Here is a 21735-nt window from a genome sequence, read left to right as displayed (position 1 = left end):
AAGACCAGCAAAGCTTCCTTCCTTCCTCCAGGAAGCACATCCATCCAGGGCAGGCTCATCCCCGGCAGACACACAATGGCCCTTATCAGCCGCCTCGGAGCCAGGCCGAGACCAGCACACACCAAGTCTCACATATTTCCTGTTTCCACCCAGTGGGTCAGGGCTGGGCCCAGAGCGGCCATATCCTGACTGGGGCCAAGAGGAGGGAAAGCACTCCCCCTTCCCCTCCCGCCTCACTCCCTGCTGGACTCACTCCTGCCAGGCTAGGAGGGTTCTGCCCCGAGAAGGGGGCTGTGAGAGGGAGGGCAGTGAGGCTTGGAGGGAGGGCAGGGGTGGGCATGCTCCACAAAGAGGAGAAACGGGGGGGGCCCCTGGCCTCAGCGGCCCTGGAGTTCCAGCCCCAGGGCTACGGGGACCATGAGGTGGGTATAGTGTTAGTTTGGGTGTTTTTGTGTGTGTACAATTGTTCTTTCACACATAGTTGTGAATAGTGCATTATTTTATTTTACAGACAACTGAGACTGGGTAGAGATAGAACTTTGATTCACACTGGTCTAACTCCTGTCTGATCCTGCACGGTACCACAGCTGCCTCCATCGTCCCACTCCTGAGCTGTGGTCTGGCAAATGCAGGGTAGTGGCAGCACCCATGATGGTGGTGCATGTGAGAAGAAATGAAGTAGCAAGTGCAAGGTTTCAGGATCTTTTTTTTTTTTTAAAGGTATATTTTATTGGGTTTTTATAGAGTTAGAAACATCAATGAGAGAGAAACATCGATCAGCTGCCTCTTGCACACCCCCTACCGGGGATGTGCCCCGCAACCAAGATACATGCCCTTGACCGGAATCTAACCCGGGACCTTTCAATCCGCAGGCTGACGCTCTATCCACTGAGCCAAACCAGTTTTGGCAAGCTTCAGGATCTTCAGGTGTGTGTGTGTGTGTGTGTGTATTGGGGGCAGGGATAAAGGTTACTATGGGAACCTCCGGGTAGGGAGCAGAAAGAAAAGACAGTGATGATTTTTTTTTTTTTTAAGCCTCACACAAGCATATTTTTTCCAATGATTTTTAGAGTGGAAGGAATGGGGGGAGAATCGTCCATGTGGGAGACATTGATTGGTTGCCTCCCACACGCCAGAGGCCAGGGATGGAGCCTGCAACCGAGGTATGTGTCCTTGACCTGGGACCCTTCAGTTCCAGGCCCGATGTTCCAACCACTGAGCCAAACTGGCTAGGGCGATGGTGACATTTTTGGATAGCTTAACTCTGGACCAAGGAGCAAAACTAAGGTCTGAGAGAGTGGCAGGTGAAGAGCCAGTGAGAGCGGAGAAAGCACCTTTTCTGACTCATCAGTTCTAAGAAACTCATTTTTTTTTTAAAATTTATTTTTTTACAGAGCGGAAGAAAGAGGGATAGAGAGTTAGAAACATCAATGAGAATCATCAATCAGCTGCCTCTTGCACACCCCCTTCTGGGGATGTGTCTGCAACCAAGGTACATGGCCTTGACCAGAATCGAACCTGGGACCTTTCAGTCCACAGGCTGTCGCTCTATCCACTGAGCCAAACCGGTTTCGGCAAGAAATCCATTCTATTAGTGCCCAATAGCATGCCTCAAGTGGGCCACGGACCAGAGGGTCACTATTCCAGACCCTCACCCCACTCCTGCCTGGGCAACATGTTCCGCTCAGACACACACAGGCTAGTCTGGACCTATAGGACTCTCATCCTGGAGTCTAGCAAGGGCCCAACACTATGTACCCCTTCCCACCATCATGAAGGAGTCACACACGTGTAAAAGCCATGTTTCTAATTATCACCCATGTAACAGACAACAGAGAGAACCAAGGCCCGCTGGGGGCTGGGGGCCTGTTCTCGATGGTACACGTGCTCCCGGGTGGAGCACAGAATGCAGAGCAGTCGCTGTGTTCCTCCGTTTCGGGTCGCAGGGCTTGTGTGACAGTCACAGAGCGGCTCCCTGAGTGTCTTTTCCTGGGAGAGGGCCGCTGAGTCACCGGTGGCCGGAGGCAAGTGGTAGGAGTGGGGACAGCCATGTCCACTCAGCACTGGAGAATGCTCCCTGGAGACCCCCAGGGCCAGAGTCTCCAAAACGTCTTGATTCCAGCCTTCCTCTCTGCCTGCCCCCACCTCTAGGTCCCAGGTGTCTAGAGAGAGGGCAGGTTTCTGGTTAATGACTTCAGGCAAGGGTGGGGCAGATGAGCTGGGCCGGACAAAGACCCCGTGGAAACTTGGAGGCCTCCACCAGATCCACCAGCAGAAGTGACCCTGGGTCCAGTTCTCTGCTCAGGTCCTGGACGTCCTGGGTCACACTCCATGAGTACAGGCAGGACACCCAACCTGGGTGACGGGCCCTCCATCCTGCCCACTCGGTCATACCGCTTCTGTTCAAAACAAGGCTCTCAGACCTTCTTCCTGTCCCTCAGGGAGACAGGCAATGAGACGCCAAGACTCCTGGAACCCAGTGCTGCTTGCACCAACCAGTCTATGGAGCCTGTACAAATGTGAGCGTCTGCCTCCCGTCCCTCCTCCCCCCAACCCCGGGCAGCTTGAGGCCCAGGATGGAGTGGAAGAATGCAGGCCTGTGCCAGATGGGGCATGTGCCTGGCAGGCCTGCTTGGGCAGGACTGGAAGTGTGCGTGGGGAAAAGCAAGAAACGAGCTGTAAGCCGGAGGGCTCCGCCCCTCCCACATCCAGTGGACTGCCCCCAGGTCTTCACTGTAGACAAATTAGCTGGTTTCAATCAGCTCAGCAAAAAACCTGTATTTGAGTGGCCAATGCCAGAGATCTGGACTGGAGAGAGCAAAGGAGTGTGGCGAGAACTCCCCTGGGAGGGGAAGGATACTTGCTGCCTCCCCAGGGGGCTGGCTGGGCCCCCAGCACTGCTGGAAGGGGTGAGCAGAGCTGGCCGCCAGCTCTGGCCTCCGCCCTGGATTCCCCTCATCGAGGCTCACATCTGTGGTTGGACTTCACCCAGCGGGTCCTCCTCCAAGAAGGCGTGGATCTGTGGTGATGAGACAGGCAGTGAGCGGAAGGGGAGAGAGCAGGTCTTCCCCCGGATTGCTCCATCACGGGTATCCCCCACCCGCTGCCGCTGCGGGTACAGGTGGGCTCCTGGGCCTGGGGCCTCAGGGAATGGAAGAGGGGCTCAAGTCCTCTGGGTCCTCCCCCTTCCCCCACCTCGTTACCTTGAACGGATTGCTTATCCCCACCACGGAACGCAGACTGTTGCTATAGTAACAGAGGAGAAACTGATCTTCAGTCTCGGGAATATCGCTCATGTTGATGTAAACCTGGAGGGGAGGATGGACAGGAATGGGGTCAGCTCCCAGGGCCCTGAGCCCCACCCAGCTCTTAGCAACTAGTTATGCCGCAGCCAAGCCCACCCGCTGGGGTGTGGGACACCTGTCTCAGGAAGGGGCAGGTACCTGGTTCAACCCGTCGCTGATTGAGACCTGGTTGTCCCTGACCCAGACATAGGACACGTAGTCATTAATGTGGCGAAGCCCCACCTGTGGGAAGGGGGATTGGGCTGTCAGTAGTCAGGGGGGGCGAGGGGGTACACAGAACCTACAGCAAATCCTAAGGAGAGGAGGTCTCATTCCTAGGTCTGGCTATCATACTGTACACCAGGCGTCTTCAAACTACAGCCCGCGGGCCACATGCGGCCCGCAGAGGAGTCTGATCCGGCCCGCCAGGTTTTTTGGGCAGTGAGCGCAGCCGAGGTGTTACAGTAGGAATTAGTAGTTCATATAGTCCGGCCCTCCAGCTCTCGGAGGGACCGTGATCTGGCCCCCACTTTAAGGACCCCTGCTGTACACCCTCCCCTTCACTGACAGCCCCTGGGTGAGCTCTTTAGTCTCTGTGTCCAGCTCCCACAAGCCCTCAGGATGGATAAACCAGAGAGGGAGGGGTGATGGGATTCCCGGCCTCGCCCCCACATCACCTTGTACAGTCCAATCCAGTCCCAGGGGCTGCTGGGGAAGTCCTGGGTCAGAGAGTAGTTGATAAGCATAGCGTTCTCCACAGCCCACAGGGCCTCTGGCTTCAGGGTGATCAGTGGGACAGATACCAACGGCTTCAGCTACACATAGGGGCGGGGAAGGGGTTGACAATCCAGAGCATCATTCCCTTCCCTGAGATAAATGTCCTTGTTGTGCCCTCCCAACACGTAAGGGTCGGAAGAGGGGCACGGGGTGGTGGGCACAGAATGCTGGGCTGCCCTGGGGAAGTAGCAGACTGTGGCTGGCCAGCTGGAAAGAGAAAGGACTGAAGGCTTGTCAGGGGTCCCTGGTCCTGCCAGGAGGGACAGAGCGAGGGTCAGGTGGGTAACCAAGCAGAGTCCAGTGCTGAGGGGTGAGGGCGGGGTGGGGGGAATGGGGGAAACTGCTAACGGGTTTAAGGAGCCAGGTAGCTGCACTCAGACCTTCGGGGTTCCTGCCCAAAGACCCAAATTCAATTTTCAGGGGAAGGGCGCCTGTGGCAGGAACAGCTTTGCAGTAAGAACAAGTGGTGTACAGACAAACCAGTATGAAAAGGTGAGGGCAGTCAGCAGCTCAAAGGTTAACACTGACGTCGTCATTAGATGGCAAAACACAAGGATGGAGGGAGCTCCCTTTGCAACCCGATCCAGAGAGGTTCAGGCCAATAAAAGGAAGTCCAGCTTCACATAGTAGGTAATAAGCATAATGGAACTCGGCCCCCAGGGACAGAGCCAAGAGGAAATGGAAACCTCTGAGCGGTGTCTGACAGGCAGAGCCGTCAACGCTCTAGGAGCAGGGATACCTGACCTGGGAGGAGAGCAGTCATGTCTCCCACAGGCCTCCCCCGGGATCTGTGGGCACCAGAGCCCAGGCCGGAGGGTGTGGGGACGCGGCCCAGCATGGCTGCGCCTCTGCCAAGCGCCGGGCAGCCCGGAAGCTCACCTCCAAGTCAAAGGTGCCCGTGACGGGTTTATGGTCACTGATGGTGTACATCATGTGGCTGACGTAGCTCCTCAGAGACAGGGAGAAGCCGGGGGCCGGCAGCCTTGGGGTACAGGAGTCCGTGTGGGGCTGCCGCTTCAACCTCCACAGGATCCGGTCAGTCCACGCCGGCTTGCGCTTTTTCTCACTGGGGGTGGGTGAGAGGAAGAACGGGGAGAGAAGAGAGGCTATTTTTGTCTTCTCCGTTATTCAATTACCATTTTAAGTTCTACAGCAATAGTTTTCTAGTATCAGATGCAGAACAGTGTCTCGATGGTGAACTCCATTCGACTCTAGGCTCAGAGAGCAGCCGATTTTGGGATGTGTGTGTGTGTGTGTGTGTGTGTGTTCTGCCCTGTTAAGGTTCCAGGCTGGTGAACAGGAGGTGACGGGCGAGGGGCGGGCCTGGAGAAGGCCTGGGAAGTCCGGGCCCTTTCCCCATACCTTGCCCTTCGTGTCTCCTCCCCTTGCCTATTCTGGAATGACATCTTTTTATAATAAACCAGTAATCCCGTTCTAAAAGGTAAGGAGGCTTATGTGCCCTTGGGCAAGTGACCTCATCACTCTAAGCCTTGATTTCTTTGATTCTTAGATGGGTTGATAATAGTACTTACTTCAAAGAATCTTTGTGAAGATTAAATAAATTAAGGTGAGTCAGGGAGTGGTCAAGAAGTGGTAACTGCCTAAACCACATCTGCTTGGGCCTCCTTGGGCTGTTTCAGCTCTTCACTCTTCTGAGGAGTGCTCAGTGCACATGGGAATGTGGTATGGCCATTCCAGAGACTACAGACACCGGGTCTTGGACATTCCGTGCCTAACGATGCTTAAGACGTGGTAATAAACCACAAGAATGTACCACTCTCCCTTTCAAAGCATGTCCCCTCCCCAACTTCCCTCAGCGTTAGGAGCCCAGACTCGCTGTCACGCCAGAATCCTCCCAAGGACTGACCACAGCCCGTCTCTCCTTCCCCTTCGGTTCCTCTTAGCCTGTCTCCCTTTGCTCCTTTTCCGTGCGCTGGTTCAGGCTCATCCCTGGCCACCTGCAGGACTCATCCTTTCAACCAGATTCACTGCCCTCATTATGTGCCAGGCCACCTGGGGATCCCAGAAATGAGAGTGACAAGGTCCTTGAGGAGCTTGTTTGACAAATGACAAGAAACAAGCAAAATAAATGTGTACTAATCAAATATTGCATCAATTCCCCCATTTCTAATAATAATATAGCTAAGCCTGGGGTCCTTCTGTGCATTAGGTACTGTGACAGGTGTCTCAAAGGCTGTTCCAGTCCTTCCAACACTGGAAGAATGTTCCAGATCACACTTTTCTCCCCACAGGACACTGAGGCCCAGAAAGGTCACCCTGTCCAGGTGGAGGCCGGATGCCTGCCAGGTCTGCTGACTTAAGCCTGCCCTCCTTCCACAGCGCTCCGCTGTCTGCTCAGCCCTGCTGTGGCCGATCACAGCTGCCAGGACTGCCTTACAGCGCGTGCTACAGCCTGATTACCTGGATGGGGCCTCACTCATGCTTTTTGGCTGAATGATCATGACTGAATATAAGAATTGTTTCTCAAGATTAGTATGTCTTGACTTTCAAAATACTAAAACCAAGCAGATCTGCAAGATTCTCTCTGTTTAAGAGCCTAAAAAACCGTGCCCTTTCCCCTGGTGGTGTGGTTCAGAGGTTGAGTGTCAACCTATGAACCAGGAGGTCACGGTTCAATTCTCGGTCAGGGCACATGCCCTAGTTGTGGGCTCGGTCCCCAGTGAGGGGCCTGCAAAAGGCAGCTGTTCAATGATTCTCTCTCATCATTGAGGTTTCAATATCTCTCTCCCTCTCCCTTCCACTCTGAAATCAATCAATCAATCAATCAATCAATCTGTGTATAAAAACAACTGAGCCAACTTACTGACCTAAAAGTGGTGGTGTGCTCTATTTTTGGTCTGAAAGCACTTTTCCCTTCAGCTCCCTGTAGATGACTTCCTCGTGTCTCATTGAACTCTGGACACAAGTCTTGACTAGACTGATCCTAATACCCTCTGCTCATTGCCTAGTGGAGAGGGTGACTGGGTTCATGTAACACAAGCCTCCTGCAATCCCGGATTGAACAGGATTTCCCGCCCTCAGCCCTTTCACCCTCCTGTAATGGAGCTGACCTCGGTCTCATTACATCTTGGCTCCGGGACACCACTGTGGCTGAGCAAAGCTGCTCCCATGCCCGGCACACCACTCGCTCAGTTACTCTGCACAGCTGGTCAGGCTCCACTCAAGGTACCTCTCGTCAGCCTGCTGACTGATCGGAATGCCTGTCCTTCTTTCTGCCAAACTCTGCCGCCTTCCTAACAACTCGGATGGATCCTCCTGGCTTCAGCCACTCCCTCTCCACAGCTTCCACCTCCGCACGTCCGCCTAGAGTTTGGGAACCTTCAGTCTGCCAACTCCTGGACTTGATAGTGTGTATTTGGGCCTCTTGCTATGCGTGGGTCCCTGTACTAGCCTGGCTGCTCCTTTTTCCATTTCATCTTTTCGGACCCCCAATTTAAACAGATGCCAGGCACCATGCTACATCCCAGGATGGTCACAAGTCAGATCCTATCTTTGCACTCTGAGCATTCACAGTACAGTAACAAACGCACACTGTGTCTTACAAGTGACATGGAAAGCATAAGGCTTTCGGCAGCATAAAGCAGGAGAGAACTCTCAGGGAGACGGGGAAGTGGTGGAGTAGAGATAATGTCTGAGATGAGATGAGGTTCTCAGGATGAACGCCGGTCTGATCAGACAGGGATGCTCTGCTCCGTGTGGGGCTCCGGCCCTGGCCACGTGGGAGCTCCTATAACGTCCTCCCACCCTGTTCCTGGAGTCACACTGACTCAAGTTCAAATTATTGCTCAATCACGGACTGTTACTATTCTACTCAGATATTCCAAGACTCAGTTTCCTTATTTGTAAGAAGTCAGTGACAACAGTTTACCTAACGAGGATACGGTACGAATTAAGTGAAGTGTTGCCGACGAAGCCCTTTGCAATCAAAGGTGCTCGGTAATGTCAGGCACAAGTGGAGGGATCTCTGCTGTGGACATAAGAATCTTCTCGTCCTCGGCAAGGCTGTGCTGCTCCCATCCCGCCTCCTTCCTGCCGCTGCTGGCAAAACCAGCTGTGAACTCGGAGGTGCTGCAGGCTGAAGGAAAGCATTGTGGCCCGAGTCCAGAGAATCAGGTCTCAGCCCCAGCTCCGCCATCACTAGCTAAGCCAGCTGAGTCTCTCTACCCAACCTCAGTCCCTGCCAACTGCTGTTTGCAATAACTTCCATTCAGTCTCCTGTGGTGTCCCTACCACACCTGGGGGTGGGGGCAAAGGGACGCCTGCTCCATGGCCTGTCAGCAGCTCTCTTCCTGATGGCAAGGGAGGTTTTAGAGTCAATGGTGAAGAGTCCCAGCCCCAAGGCCCAGCCTGACCCACCAAGGCCTTAGAATTCCCAGGGCTCTCATTTCCTATGGACGGGTGGGGAGACTGGCAGCTTCCCTCAGCTGTGACCGGCCAGCGGAGACTGCCTGCCCTCTTACCTCCTTTCTGGCCTGCTTGACTGCCTTGGCTCATCCCTGTTCGTGTTCTTCTTGTGTGCATTGCCCAAGCCATGACCCCATTCCGTCTTGCTCCACACTCATGAAATGGCTCCCCCGCTCCCCATTTCTTGGCGGGACTCTGGCTCTGCCGTGCCACTGCTAGCACTGGGCCGGCAGTTCCACCTCTCGCCCTGGCCTGGATGTGGAGATCCCTTTCCCCCCTCGAAATCCCAGAGGCCTGGGGTGCTCTGCAGGAGTTCCTACCTCCCTCAGAAAACAGTCCTATTAGGAGAAACAAAACCTTCTAACATAAGGGTTCTTCTTTTTCTCTCCCTGCCCTAAGTGGGCCAGGGACCTCTTGCCAGACCTGCGTTTGCCCCTTTCCCTAAGCCTAAGTTTTGGTGGTGACCTGGCCCCTTCTCAGCTTCTTAGATTTTCAGTAAAGCGATCACCCACCCTGGCAGGTAGTTCAGCTGGTTAGACCATAGTCCCAATACACCACAGTTGTGGGTTTGATCCCACATACAAGCAGCAACCAATGAGTGCATAAATGAGTGGAATAACAAACCGATGCTTCTCTCTCTCTCATCTGCCCTTTCTCTCTCAAATCAAGAAATAAAAAATTTGAAAAAAACTATAGAGGTTTTTGCTCTAGTCCAGTGGTCGGCAAACTGCGGCTCATGAGCCACATGTAGCTCTTTGGCCCCTTGAGTGTGGCTCTTCCAAAAAATACCACGGCCTGGGCAAGTCTGTTTTGAAGAAGTGGCATTAGAAGAAGTTTAAGTTTAAAAAATTTGGCTCTCAAAAGAAATTTCAATAATTTTACTGTTGATATTTGGCTCTGTTGACTAAGGAGCTTTCCAACCACTGCCCTCGCCAGTTTGGCTCTCAGTGGATAGAGTGTCCACCTATGGACTGAAAGGTCCCAGGTTCAATTCCAGTCAAGGACACAAGCCTGGGTTGCAGGCTCGATCCTGTGTGGAGAGTGCAGGAGGCAGTCACTCAATGATTCTCTCTCATCATTGATGTTTCTATCTCTTCCTCTCTGAATTAAATAAAAATATAAAACAAAACAAACAAACAAACAAAAACTATTAAGATTTTAAAAAACAACTATCATCCAAATACAAGAATCTAAAAATAATAATAGCAGTTATCACAGTGCTTACTGGGTGCAAGGTCTCATTCAATCCTCAATCAAGGTGGGTACTGTTATCACCCCCATTTTATAGATGACAAAATCGAGCCTTAAATACCTTGGCCAAGGTCATGCAGCTGATGCACAGCTGTGCTTCTAACTACTAGATATCCCCCATAAAATTCTCCACTGATGACTACTTCTTCACCTTCCTAATAGTACCTGGCCACCCACAGCTAGAGCAGGGGTACTTCATACCAGAAACTGGCTGAGCCAACCCCCGCTCTGGGGAGAACCAGAAAGCTCTGGTGGGTCGGGGGAGGGGTTCCCAGATTATTGAAAAGCAGCCGCTCCTAAGTCAGGAACCAGCTGCCTCGGCTTCTCTGGCCCTACCTGCCCTGCGAGCCACCCATCCTGGACCGCACTGGCTCCCTGAGGACAATCTGGGACAGCTCCCACGGTCAATGCCTCACAGCGGTGAGAGGCACCATTCTTGAGGTGATGGCTGGATATCATCCTGCTTCCCTAACACTTCTACTCTGAGCGGCTCCCAGTGTCACTGGGGCCAGCACAGTCTGACTCCCCAGGCCTCCTGGCTCCCCATTTCCTCCTCCCGGGCTAATTCCGGGACCGAGGTAGACTGACCGTCTCCAGCCAGAGCCCCTCACCTGGTGTCATAGCTGTTGGAGTTCTTGTCAAACTTGTAGGTGGGCGGGAAGAGCAGGGGGCCCTCCTGGAACTCCCGGAGCAGCGTGTTGCATCTCTTGGCGATGCTGAGCTGCAGAGAAGGGCACAGTCCGTTTCCCAATGGTCCCGACCCCATGGCCAGCACCACACTCCCTTTAAGGGATCAGCCATCAGGGTGGGGCCAGAGTCAAGCAATGCCACTTCACTTCCCCACAGCCCAGTGGCAGCCTCCGCATCCCACCCTCCAGAACAGCTGACGCCTTTTGCAAACATTACCCCACAGTCCCGGGGAGGCAGCTGCCTGCCATCTCCCAGTCCTTGGGCTAGAGCAGCGGTCGCCAACAGGTGGTCTGCAGACCACTGGTGGTCCGTGAGGTCCGAGAGGTTGGTGACCGCTGGACTAGAGGGACTAAGCTTTAGGTTCCATCTCTCTGGGAGCTGCTAGCATGTGTCAGAGGGGAGGCTGGGGTAGCAGGGTTCCCCCAATGGGAAGCATCTCATCCTCTAGGAGGCGAGCAAGCCTGGGGATGGGAAAGACAGGGATGCAAGAAGGTTGGTGCTCAACAGGCCAAAGGCCTTCTTTCTTCCTGTGATAAAGCACCCCTTAGCTCTAGCTGGTTCCTTCAAAAGACCAAGCCCTGACAGGACTGTCTGCCACACCCTCAGTGTGAAGCCGGGTTAGACTCCTGCCTGCCTGGGCACAGGGATTTCAGGGGACTGGGAAAGGAGAGAAGCACTAGGGAACCTGAGCAGTGCTCCCAGATTTCAGTGTGGACCTCCACTCTGGGCTCAGATCATCCCCCTGGAGTCCCCTTGGTACCTGGTCCTTCTCCCACAGGTCACTGTAGCTCTGACTTTTTACGGCTTCCCGAACAAAGTGCAACCCGAAGTCCTCGATCCGAAAGTTCATGTCTCCAAACCAGACAATGAGGCTTCAGAAAGAAAAGGCAGCTGAGGTATGTGATGAGGACAAAGAAGGGAGGAGCAACAGATGGCTCAGGTGCTCCCTCCAGGGGCTGCAGGTGAGAAGTCAGATGCTGGGGGAGCACTAGGTGAAGACGGGGCACAGGCCCAACAGGACTGTCCTTGTGGCTCCCACCCACCTTTCCAGGTGAAGAGACCAGCCCCCAGGGCGAGTGGCAAATACTAGCAGGATCTGCCCTTCCTTCAATGGGCCACCAGGCAAGGCTGAGAACCAGCCCTCTGAACCACCCCAGGTTCTTGACCAGGGATGTTCTGAAGTGTCCAGGGCTTCTAGGCAGGACAGAGGGGCCAGGGAAGGGGATGGGGTCCCAGACCTGAGGCAGGTAAAGCGTGATAAGAGAGTAGAGGGGTATTAGGGGTGAGGCTGGGAGAAGAGCACAAACTGCCTCCGGCTGGCAGCAGTGATGTGGCGGAGGAAGCTAGCTGGACTGTGTGGGAGAGAGGGCGGCGCGGCAGTTTGCAACTGCATGCTCACTCATGGTCCAGGATGTTGGGGATATCAGGTTCCTCAAAATTCTGCATCTCCAGGATCCAGTCAAAATGCTCCAGCCGCTGGTCATTGTTGGCCAGGTGGGGGGGCAGGTGGCAGTTGATGATGCTGACATAATAGCCATAAAGCCTCAGGCAGATGTTGACGCCTCCTTTGTTCCCCTGGCAGGACAAGTGGCAAAAGGTTTGGATGTCTTCTGGGTGGGAAATACCTCTTTTTCCACCGTAGACTAAGGGGAGATGGTCTCTCCTCCCACAGGCTTTCCGAGGCCAGACATTCAGCTTCCCAGGGCGAGCTCTCTATCCAGAGCTCAGCTCACCCAGCCTGAGTCTCAGGATACTAAGATCCCGGAGGCGGGAGCATGGGTATGCGGGCACTATACTGGACAGAATGCCAAGGTTCATTTTACCCCTTTTTCCGTCTGTCCAGCTCTAAGGCCCCAGCCCTGCCCAGGCCAGGAGGCCTCCCGTTCATGGCTCAGTAAGACTCAGTCCTTACCCAGAACCCGAAGAGGCCAGTGGGTGTGGATTTAGCACAGAGGATCTGGATGAAGGGCAAATGCTGACACTTGGCGAAGACCAGTAAGAGGAGCCCCTGCATGCGGACAGAGGAGACCTGCAGGACAGGGAGGATAAGAGTCATTCATCTCCCTGCACCGGCCAAGTGGGCCCTGCCAGGCGCTGTGCTACACAAACGTCCTCCCCCTGGGGCTGTGGTATCTCAGTTCAAGTCTCAGAGTTTCACTCCCTTAGCTGCCAAATGATGCATTGTGGGAGTGAGCAAGTTTGTTTCTGTTCCTGGATCTGGAGGTTGAGGCCAGAGAAGGCAAGGCTGCCAAGGCACCATGCCATCAGGTGGGCATCGACTCTTCATCCCAGCCCCAGGCATACCTAGGTGCTCCTCTCATCAATGCCCTCCTGAGGTCCGCTGGGTACTCCTGGGCTCACACCCCTGTATACTGGATACTGGAAGAATTAACTGGCAGCTATTATGTTTTGGTTTAAGGATTCTTTTTTATTTTTAAAATATATTTTATTGATTTTTTACAGAGAGGGAGAGGGATAGAGAGTTAGAAACATCGATGAGAGAAAAACATTGATCAGCCGCTTCCTGCACACTCCCTACTGGGGATGTGCCTATAACCAAGGTACATGCCTTTGACGGGAATTGAACCCGGAACCCTTGAGTCCGCAGGCCAACACTTTATCCACTGAGCCAAACTGGTCAGGACTTGGTTTAAGGATTCTTAAAAGTAAATACAGCCCAAGCTGGTTTGGCTCAGTGGACAGAGCATCAGCCTGTGCACTGAAGGGTCTCAGGTTCAGATCTGGTCAGGGGCACGTGCTCCGGTTGCGGGCTCCATCCCCAGTAGTGGACGTGCAAGAGACAACCGATCAATGATTCTCTCTCATCATTGATGTTTCAATCTTGCTCTCCCTCTCCCTTTCTCTCTGAAATCAAATTTTTTTTTTATTTTTTTTTTATTTTTATTTTATTTTATTTTTTTTAAATATATTTTATTGATTTTGTACAGAGAGGAAGGGAGAGATAGAGAGTTAGAAACATCGATGAGAGAGAGTCATCGATCAGCTGCCTCTTGCACACCCCCTACCGGGGATATGCCCGCAACCAAGGTACATGCCCTTGACCGGAATCGAACCCGGGACCTTTCAGTCCCCAAGCCGACGCTCTATCCATTGAGCCAAATCGGTCCCGGCCAAATTTTTTTTTTTAAAGTAAATAAAAAAGTAAATACAGGGAAGGAACATGAGAGAGCCTTCCAGGGTGCTAGAAATGCTGTGACTCTTGACTAGACTGGCAGTAACATGAATGTACATACAGATAAAAACCCATCAAAACCGTACACGTACTTTCTGAAAACGTTATAGCTCAGTGAAAAAAGTTAAGAAAATGCTCCTCCCTTGCCGAAACAGGTTTGGCTCAGTGGACAGAGCGTCGGTCTACGGACTGAAAGGTCCCAGGTTTGATTCCGGTCAAGAGCACATACTCTGGTTGCGGGCACATCCCCAGTGGGGGGTGTGCAGGAGGCAGCTGATCGATGTTTCTAGCTCTCTATCTCTCTCCCTTCCTCTCTATAAAAAATCAATAAAACATATTAAAGAAAAAGAAAATGCTCCCCCCAATTAACTACAGATGGTGGGCAGTTGGATGTTCACAAAAGCAACGAAGAGGGGTTGACAGTGAGTACAAGAGACGCGTTTGCAGGTTGGGAAGAGCTAACATCAACCAACGCTCCCTGTCCACCTCTGTACTGACTCCCTCCCTGTTCCCCAGATGAATGGCCCAGGTTCACGGAGACCATGTAACCAGCAGGACCACCTGGACACCAACAGCAAAGCACCAGGGTGCCCAAACCCCTGCTGCCCGAGGCAAGAGGGGGTGGGCGTGAGAATGGCCTTAGCCAGCGGCCCTCTATCTCAGCTCCAGGCTGTCTACATCCACCCCTCAAGTAGCTGTTTCCGGAGCCGAGGTGCAGAGGCCAGGGAGGAAATCCCCGGGTGGGGAGTGTGTACTGGGGCCTTCCAGGAATTATGAAACTTGATCCCGCAGGCCAGGAGCTCTGGCACTGTGGAGCCGAAGCAGGGGGAACCCCAAACCCAGGCCTGAGTGAAGGGGCGTGAGAACCTAGGGCTGAGCCCTGGTTGCTATCACTGTGTCCACAGCTCTTCCCTCCATCCCCAGTCTGGGTGTCCACTCTTTTCATGCACGTATGGTAACGAAAGGAGGGGAAGGGCTAGATATGAGGGCCTGACTCCCAAGGGAGCGAGTAAAGACTCAGGGAGAGTATCAAGTTCAATCCTAACTCAGAGCTGATTTGGGCACCAGTCCACTTTATGAAGGAGCAGGGAAGTGGGGGTGGGGTGGGGCAGGAAAGCCTCAGACGGGGAGAAAGGGTGGGGCTGGAGGAGAGGCAGATTTGTAGGGAAGTTCCAATTGGAGGAAATGAAGTGGGCAGGGCTAAGGAAGGGCCTAGAAAGTAGGTGACTGGGAGTCCTGCAGCCAGCAAAGGGGGCAGCCCCAGGCTTCGCAACCTACTCCTGTCCACGAACAGGCTGCAGGAGGGCTCACCCCTTCCCCTCAATTCTTGGCTGGGGGTAGGAGGGTCGTCTGATTTGGGTGCCAGGCCCTCAGACTGGTCTCCCAACCTTGGGAGGTGGCAGAGATGGGAAAGGGTTGTATCCCTGCCACAAGCTGAGCTAATTTCCTTGGCTCAATTCCATCCTACCAATCCCTTGCCAATTAGCTGAGGTGCAGGAGGCCTCTCTGGGAAGAAAGTGGGTGGTGAGAGAAGTGGTTCTGCCCTCTGAGAGGATCTAGCTCCGTATCTGCAGGAAGAGGCCTGATTTAATCTGAAGGGAGCCGAAGGCTCGGCGCTGCTGTTTTCTGGCCTCATAGCCACCATGCAGTACAATACCATGCAGCATTTCCTCTTTTGGCTCTGCCCTCCTTGGGAGGAGTCACAGCTCTTGCTTCAGCACCGTTAAACAAACTGGGGCAACAGAATTAATTCTAAAGTAACCCAGTCACCCAGCAAAGGGAATAGGGCAATTCTGGTATTTTCAAGAAGCATTGCATTAAGGGCTTTGAATGGGAGTGTTTCATCTCTCAGCGATGCAAGGCAGAAAGGTGAAAATCGGCAATCTAGAGTCTTCCTGTGGATTCTCCTCTGGCCTAAAGATTCCTCAAAAAGATACTGGCCCTGCAGACTGGCAATCCTTTCCTCCACACATATCTCCCCTTTCCTAACCTCTGGGCTTCTGACAATTTGAGGTGCATGACCCCTATTAATAGGATACTCTATACCACATGTGTCAAACACAAGGCCCTAGGGCCAAATCCTTCCCGCCAGGCCTTGCAATGTGGCCCGCACCGCGCTGTCAGCACTGCACTCCGCTGCGTTTCCATCACAATGACAGTTTATGACTGTTCTGTAAACCATTCGGCCCGCGATTTAGGCTGGATTTTAGATTTTGGCCCCTTCTCTGATTGAGTTCGACACCCCTACTCTATACCAACAGTTTAGCCATAGACAGGATACCTGTCAGCCTTGGAGCTCACCAGTATAGCAATATAGTAGTTAAGAACAGGGGTTATGTCCTGGCCAGGTGGCTCAGCTGATCGTAGTGTCGTCGGTTTTGGGTTCAATTCCTGGCCAGGGCACATACCTAGGTTTTGGGTTTGATTCCCAGCTGGGTGCATATGGGAGGCAACTGCTCGATGTTTCTTTCTCACATCTATGTTTCTCTCTCTCACCCTTCCTCTATATAAAGAAAAAAATTTTTTTTTGTTAAAACACACACACACACACACATATCACTGGGTGAAGATAAAAAAAAGGGGGGGGGGGGAAAGAGCCCTCGCTGGTTTTTCTCTGGTTAGAATGTCAGCCCTCGGACTGAAGGGTCTCAGGTTGGATTTCGGTCAAGGGCATGTAGCTCAGCTGCAGGCTCGATCTCTGGCCCTGGTTCAGACACGTGAGGAAGGCAACCGAAAGATGTGTCTCACATCGATGTTTCTCTCTCCCCCTCCCATTCTCTAAAAAGTCAATGGGGAAAAATATCTTCACATGAAGATTAACAACAACAACAACAACAACAACAGAATACCTTCCTCTATGAAATCAATAAAAATATATTTAAGAAACCAACAACCCTGGATTCAAACTCCAGAGAGCCTGTATGACTTCTGACTCTTGATTTAATCTGTAAAATACCTGTATTACAAGAGTTAAGATTTAAAAATAATGTAATAAAGAGCTTATTTATAATGTCTAACATCAAGTAAGAATTTGATAAATGGCCGAAACTGGTTTGATAAATGGCCGAAACTGAAGGGTCCCGGGTTTGATTCCGGTCAAGGGCATGTACCTTGGTTGCGGGCATATCTCCAGTAGGGGGTGTGCAAGAGGCAGCTGATCGATGACTCTCTCTCATTGATGTTTCTAACTATCTCTCTGCCTTCCTCTCTGTACAAAATCAATAAAAAATATATTAAAAAAAAAAGAATTTGAAAATGGTAGCAATTATTATTATATGCAAAGATTGTAAGCTAGCCATATGAGGAGAAATTGCTTAGGCAGACACTGAGGGGTTAATAAGCCTTCTGCACCTCCCCAAGGAATTCTCCCAACCTGAACAACATCAAGGTGTAAACTAACCCCTGGGGTCCCAGCTCAGCTCCAGCTCCTGTAGTCAGGAGCCCCAGGGAACTAGGTGTAACTGAGGCTTAGGCCTTTAAATAATGGGAACCAACATGAAAGCCTGAGTGGGAGACAAAAGGACTGGGGGTTAGGGACAAGAGGTAAGACGCATTTCCCAAGTGCCCATGAACTTGAAAATTACCTTGATGAAGCTGAGAGGGGAAAGCACATCCATGAAGAAACTGCTCCATGGGTCTTCAAAGGCAGTGTCAGAAAGGAGGCTCATGATCCCACAGCTCATTTCCTGCAAACTGCCCCCCGCAGGTCAGAGGCTCCCCTGGCCCGGAGGGTCCTGCCTCCACCAGACAACCAATGCAGCCCTCAGCGGCCTTTCAAGCGTTGGGTTCGAAAGATCTCTCCCTCCCCTGGCTCCTGACTTCCACCCCCTTGCCATTGCTGACCCAGGACAAGAGACGCTGGCCTGAGGCAGGCGGAGAGCTAACCTTCAGCCTCCAGGGAGAGGGGGGACGGATCACAGCCGTTCCCAGGGAGACAGCTTGGGACTGGGCAGGCCTCCCTGACCTCGGTCGGAGGGACCGGTGAAGGGGCCCTGCGGACACCTACCCAATAACATACATGTCCAGGTTCGGGTCCTGGCTGTCCAGCTGAAGGAGACTATCAAGGTCCACAGGGGGAGCTGCAGAGGCCACATTCCATGTCACGACATGTATGCTGTGGGAGGGATAAAGAGTGGTCGTGGAGAAAGGAGGACGGCACACGCACAGGTACCAGAAGGGCATGCAGGCCTGCTCACAGACACGCCACCGTCCACTAGTCATAGTGAGAAACAGGATTCCTGCCTCTGGTGGTGGGGATCGGGGCCCTCCATCGCCACCTGTGCTCCCTGAAGCGGGAAATTCCCACCCTGGCCTGGCTCCTCCACGCAGGCCCACCGCTGCCCACATCTGGCAGCTCTGGTGCTGCTGACATGAGGAGAGCTGAAGGGGTAGGCGGTCGGGAATTTATTAGTAACTTTACCAACTATTCACCCTGCAGCAATCATCTGAGGCTCAGTCAGCAGCTTTCCAGTCTCCCGTCTTTAATCCAGTTCCTGAGACCACCAAAAAGATTCTGGAGGCTGTTTTCACCTTGTGTGAGGCCTCAGCACCAGACAGGGAAACTTAAAAAACAACAGGGATAACGCCATGTTCCCTTCCTCACTCCTTCCTACGGCTGTGATGCCTGGAGCAAAATTACTTCTGCCGGCACTTAAGCAAGCCTAAGGAGCCTAGCTTGTTTGGCTCAGTGGATAGATAGGATCGGCTTGGAGACTGAAAGGTACGTGGTTCAATTCCAGTCAAGGGCACATATCGGGTTTTTGGGCTCGATTCCCAGTGGGGGACATGCAGGAGGTAGCCAATCAATGATTCTCTCTCCCCCCCTCTCCTTTCTGCTCTGAAATTAGTTAAAAAAAAAAAAAAAAAAAAAAAAAAGCCTAAGGAGAAGATTCCAAATAACAGCTTTTTCAGCACCTCCAAAGTCTACTGTCTTTTGGGAAAAGGGACCAGGTGGATTCTCCATCTCGGCTTCATCTGAGTCCCAGGGAAACAACAGCACAGCAGCTCTCAGGGGCAGGAGGGACTCCAAGGAAGCCGCAGGTGGTGCTGAGTCCAGAGCGGGCAGTGGCTACTTAGCACAAACCCCGTGGAGAGCAAGGACAGCCACCCAGCCTCTAGTGAGTCCTAGGTCCATCCCCGAGGACCTGCCCAGCTGGTCTAGAATGGGAGAACGCTACACAAGGGTAGGCTTCTCCGCCAGCCCCCGTTCTCAGAGGTTCATGTTCTAAAACGCACTTGAGTAAATTCTTGGCCAGCTGAAACAACTTCCTGCCCCTTCCCTTGAACATCAACAAAACAAAAACCCTCTTCCCAGGCCCGAGAAGCTGTGGTTCCTTTGTTTGTTTGCGATCTCCCCCTGCTGTCCGACAGGGGATTAAGAAAGGCAGCCCTTTCATTCCAAGGCTCCGTGTTTTCCCACGGACCTGATCTCAGTGAGTGGGGAGCTCAAGTGGGGATTTCTTGCCCTAATTCCCAAGTCCCACGATCAGCAGCAAATCCCTGCACCGTGACCTGCACTAAGTAAGCTGGTGATTAGCGCTGTTGTTCCTCCTTGAAGAGCAAGCATGGGACCAGGCGACAGGACCTTAACTACATTTGTTTTCCGATTTTAGGAGGTCACCACGGGATCAGGCCGATTAAAAGAAAGAACAAGTTTCTACTCTAGAGCTGAGGAGAGCCTTGTTACGTCTTTAAGTTCAAACCGCCCCCCCCCCCCCCCCCGGCGCCTTCTCCAGAAGCCAGCCGGGCACCTTCATGGGGCGCCGGGTGGGAAAAGCCCGGCGCCGGCGTGTGCAGGGGGCGTGGGGCCGGACTCACAGCCCGGGGACACCGGGATGAGGTGCGAGCGGCCGGTCCCCTCTGCCCCAGGCCGTTTCTGCCCCGGCTCCGCAGCCCCATGGGGTCGGAAGCAGCGGCGATCGGCTCGGCGGAGGCCTCCCTCACCTGAGCTTCCTGTCTCTCGGTTCGGCTGGCTTCAGGGGGCTCACAGGCTCCATCGTGCCCCGCGGAGAGCCGGCCGCTCTCGCCCGGCGGGTCCCGGGCCGGTCAGCGCTCGGGGGCCGCGGTCCGCCGGTGCGGGCAGCCGGACTGTTTTCTTCCGGGTTTGGACTACGCCTCGGCCCCCGTAAGAGGCGGGGCCTGGGCGCCGGGCTCGGGGCGGGGCGGCGGGGCGGGGCGGCGCTCCCAGCGGCGCGGAAAGGTGAGGCTGGAGGACGGAGCTTAGGGGCGGGGACGCGAGGGGCGTGTCCTGGCGTTGGAGAACCCGACGTCATACTGCCCGCTCGCCCGCGTGGGCGTCGCCGCCGCCTTTGGCCCCTCCCCCGGCCCCCAGAGTGCCCCGCGCCAGGCCCGCCGGGAGGGGCCTCTTCCGGGGAGGTCTCGCCACGCCCGCTGAGCGGCTCCGGACCCAGCGGGTCCCACCGATACTGAGTCTGTAACCTCTGCGCTGCCCCATCCCCGCCCCGCCCCGCCCCACGCCCAGAGGCCCCAAGAGGCTGCTGCCTGCTGTGCTGCCTGTAATCCAGTCCCCCCCTCTTCAGGGCCCCCCACCCCCACCCCCAACTCCAGGTGATCTCTCAGGGAGTCTTTGGGCTCCTCCATTCTTAGCTCTCCACGCCGGTTAAATTGTGCTTCGTTTTTCGCTCCATTCGATTACCTACTACACATTGGACATTTGGGGGTTCTTGGACTCTTAGAAAAGTAGCTATCAAGGAAGGAGGAAACACAAGTCACCGCCTCTATTTAACCAAACGAGGAATGATTATTTACTTTGTCAAAGATTAACTGATTATTTTAAAATCATTGGATCTGATGAGAGCCCTAACTTCACTGAGAAAAATTCAGTTTTACAAAAAAAGCTTCATGAGGGTCACAGACCCGGAAGCAGTTAAGAATTATTTTAAATATATGTGTTGTTTGGTAGGATGGGGAAAAGAGATGTGAAGAAGGGATATAAAAGCAAAAATAACTGCCAGTAGGAAATAGCCAAATTACTTTCAGATATGTGATGTTCGAGCAAGTAAAATAACAAGGGGGTGGTTTAATTTATTGAAGTACACCTGCAAAAGTTTTCAGAGATACCTAGTACCTTTCCTAATCCTTCCCTGGCAAAACGGGTGACATCAGCAAGTTTGCAGATATGTAAGTTGTAAACGGACATAAAAACATCACCAATAAGTTCGACTCCGTGAAGCTCTGTCTAGGATTTTATTAGACTGCTTCCCCCCCCAATATACCTGTATTGGAAGATTGAGACAAAAAGGCACAAACTCACATTAAATAAAGTAATCTAATCAAGTCTACAAAGTGTATTTTGTAAAAGAAGTAGCACTAGAAACCAACCAAAATAAGTCAGGGAGTCCCAGTAGGGACTGTAAGAGAACTTGGGAAGATACACGCCTGCCCACAATACTGACCTGTCCCTGACCTCTCTCTGAAGGCCAGAGCCCAGCTCTCCCAGAGGCACTGCTGCTTCCAGCCGGGACGTGACCCCGGAAATCCAAGGGAAAGGAGGCAGCTGCCCTGCAGGGGCGCGGCACATCCTCAGGCACTGCCGTGGAGCGGAGTCTCTCATGTAAGCCCCTCTGAGTACCAGCCAGTTTGGGGATGTGAAGAGGGAAGGGGGATTCTTAAAAGAAGACTACACTGTTGCCCAGCAGCAACACTATCTGTGAGGATGGAATAGATGGAGAAATCCCTCCTTATGCTTATATGGGCTGCAGCCCCAGACCTGACTGACTCCAGGAAGTTCTAGCTCAGCTCATTTGGAGGCTTTCATACTGGGGCAACAGGGGAAGGTGGCCGGACCCAGAGAGAAGGCAGATGGAGAGTGAGCCCCCACCACAGCTGGGGTGATATGTGTGAATCTCAGAGAAGAGCTGAAGGAAGAAGTCTAACATCTGACCCTCAAACCACCTACACAACTGTTTAGAATGTTACCAGTTGTGCCGAAACCGGTTTGGCTCAATGGATAGAGCGTTGGCTTGGGGACTGAAAGGTCCCGGGTTCGATTCCGGTCCAGGGCATGTACCTTGGTTGCGGGCACGTCCCCAGTAGGGGGTGTGCAAGAGGCAGCTGATCGATGACTCTCTCATTGATGTTTCTAACTATCTCTCT

The 21735-nt window shown here is 53.2% G+C and overlaps 1 protein-coding gene across 5 annotated transcripts; it reads right to left on the bottom strand.

Annotated features, from left to right (window-relative positions):
- Positions 1–1792: 1792 nt before the first annotated feature.
- INPP5K (inositol polyphosphate-5-phosphatase K) lies at positions 1793–19741 on the bottom strand. Of its 5 annotated transcripts, none has more exons than XM_036408645.2 (12): positions 19564–19740; positions 17627–17734; positions 17205–17313; positions 12340–12456; positions 11827–12002; positions 11188–11299; positions 10349–10458; positions 4941–5127; positions 3962–4099; positions 3444–3527; positions 3204–3308; positions 1793–3019 (listed from the first exon to the last, which is right to left on the bottom strand). In XM_036408645.2, the coding sequence occupies exons 1-12, from the start codon at positions 19614–19616 to the stop codon at positions 2966–2968; spliced, it is 1353 nt and encodes a 450-aa protein (XP_036264538.1). In that variant the 5' UTR covers positions 19617–19740; the 3' UTR covers positions 1793–2965. The 5 variants fall into 5 exon arrangements, with proteins under 5 accessions (XP_036264538.1, XP_036264542.1, XP_036264539.1 ...); XM_036408649.2 differs by having other exon boundaries at positions 17205–17306; XM_036408646.2 differs by lacking the exon at positions 3444–3527 and having other exon boundaries at positions 19564–19741.
- Positions 19742–21735: the final 1994 nt, after the last annotated feature.

This window comes from Pipistrellus kuhlii, unplaced genomic scaffold (genome assembly GCF_014108245.1).
Source record: "Pipistrellus kuhlii isolate mPipKuh1 unplaced genomic scaffold, mPipKuh1.p scaffold_m20_p_39, whole genome shotgun sequence".
NCBI classification, from domain to species: Eukaryota; Metazoa; Chordata; class Mammalia; order Chiroptera; family Vespertilionidae; genus Pipistrellus; species Pipistrellus kuhlii.
Note: the sequence above shows the minus strand (reverse complement) of the source record. Positions and strands in the feature narration are given on the sequence as shown.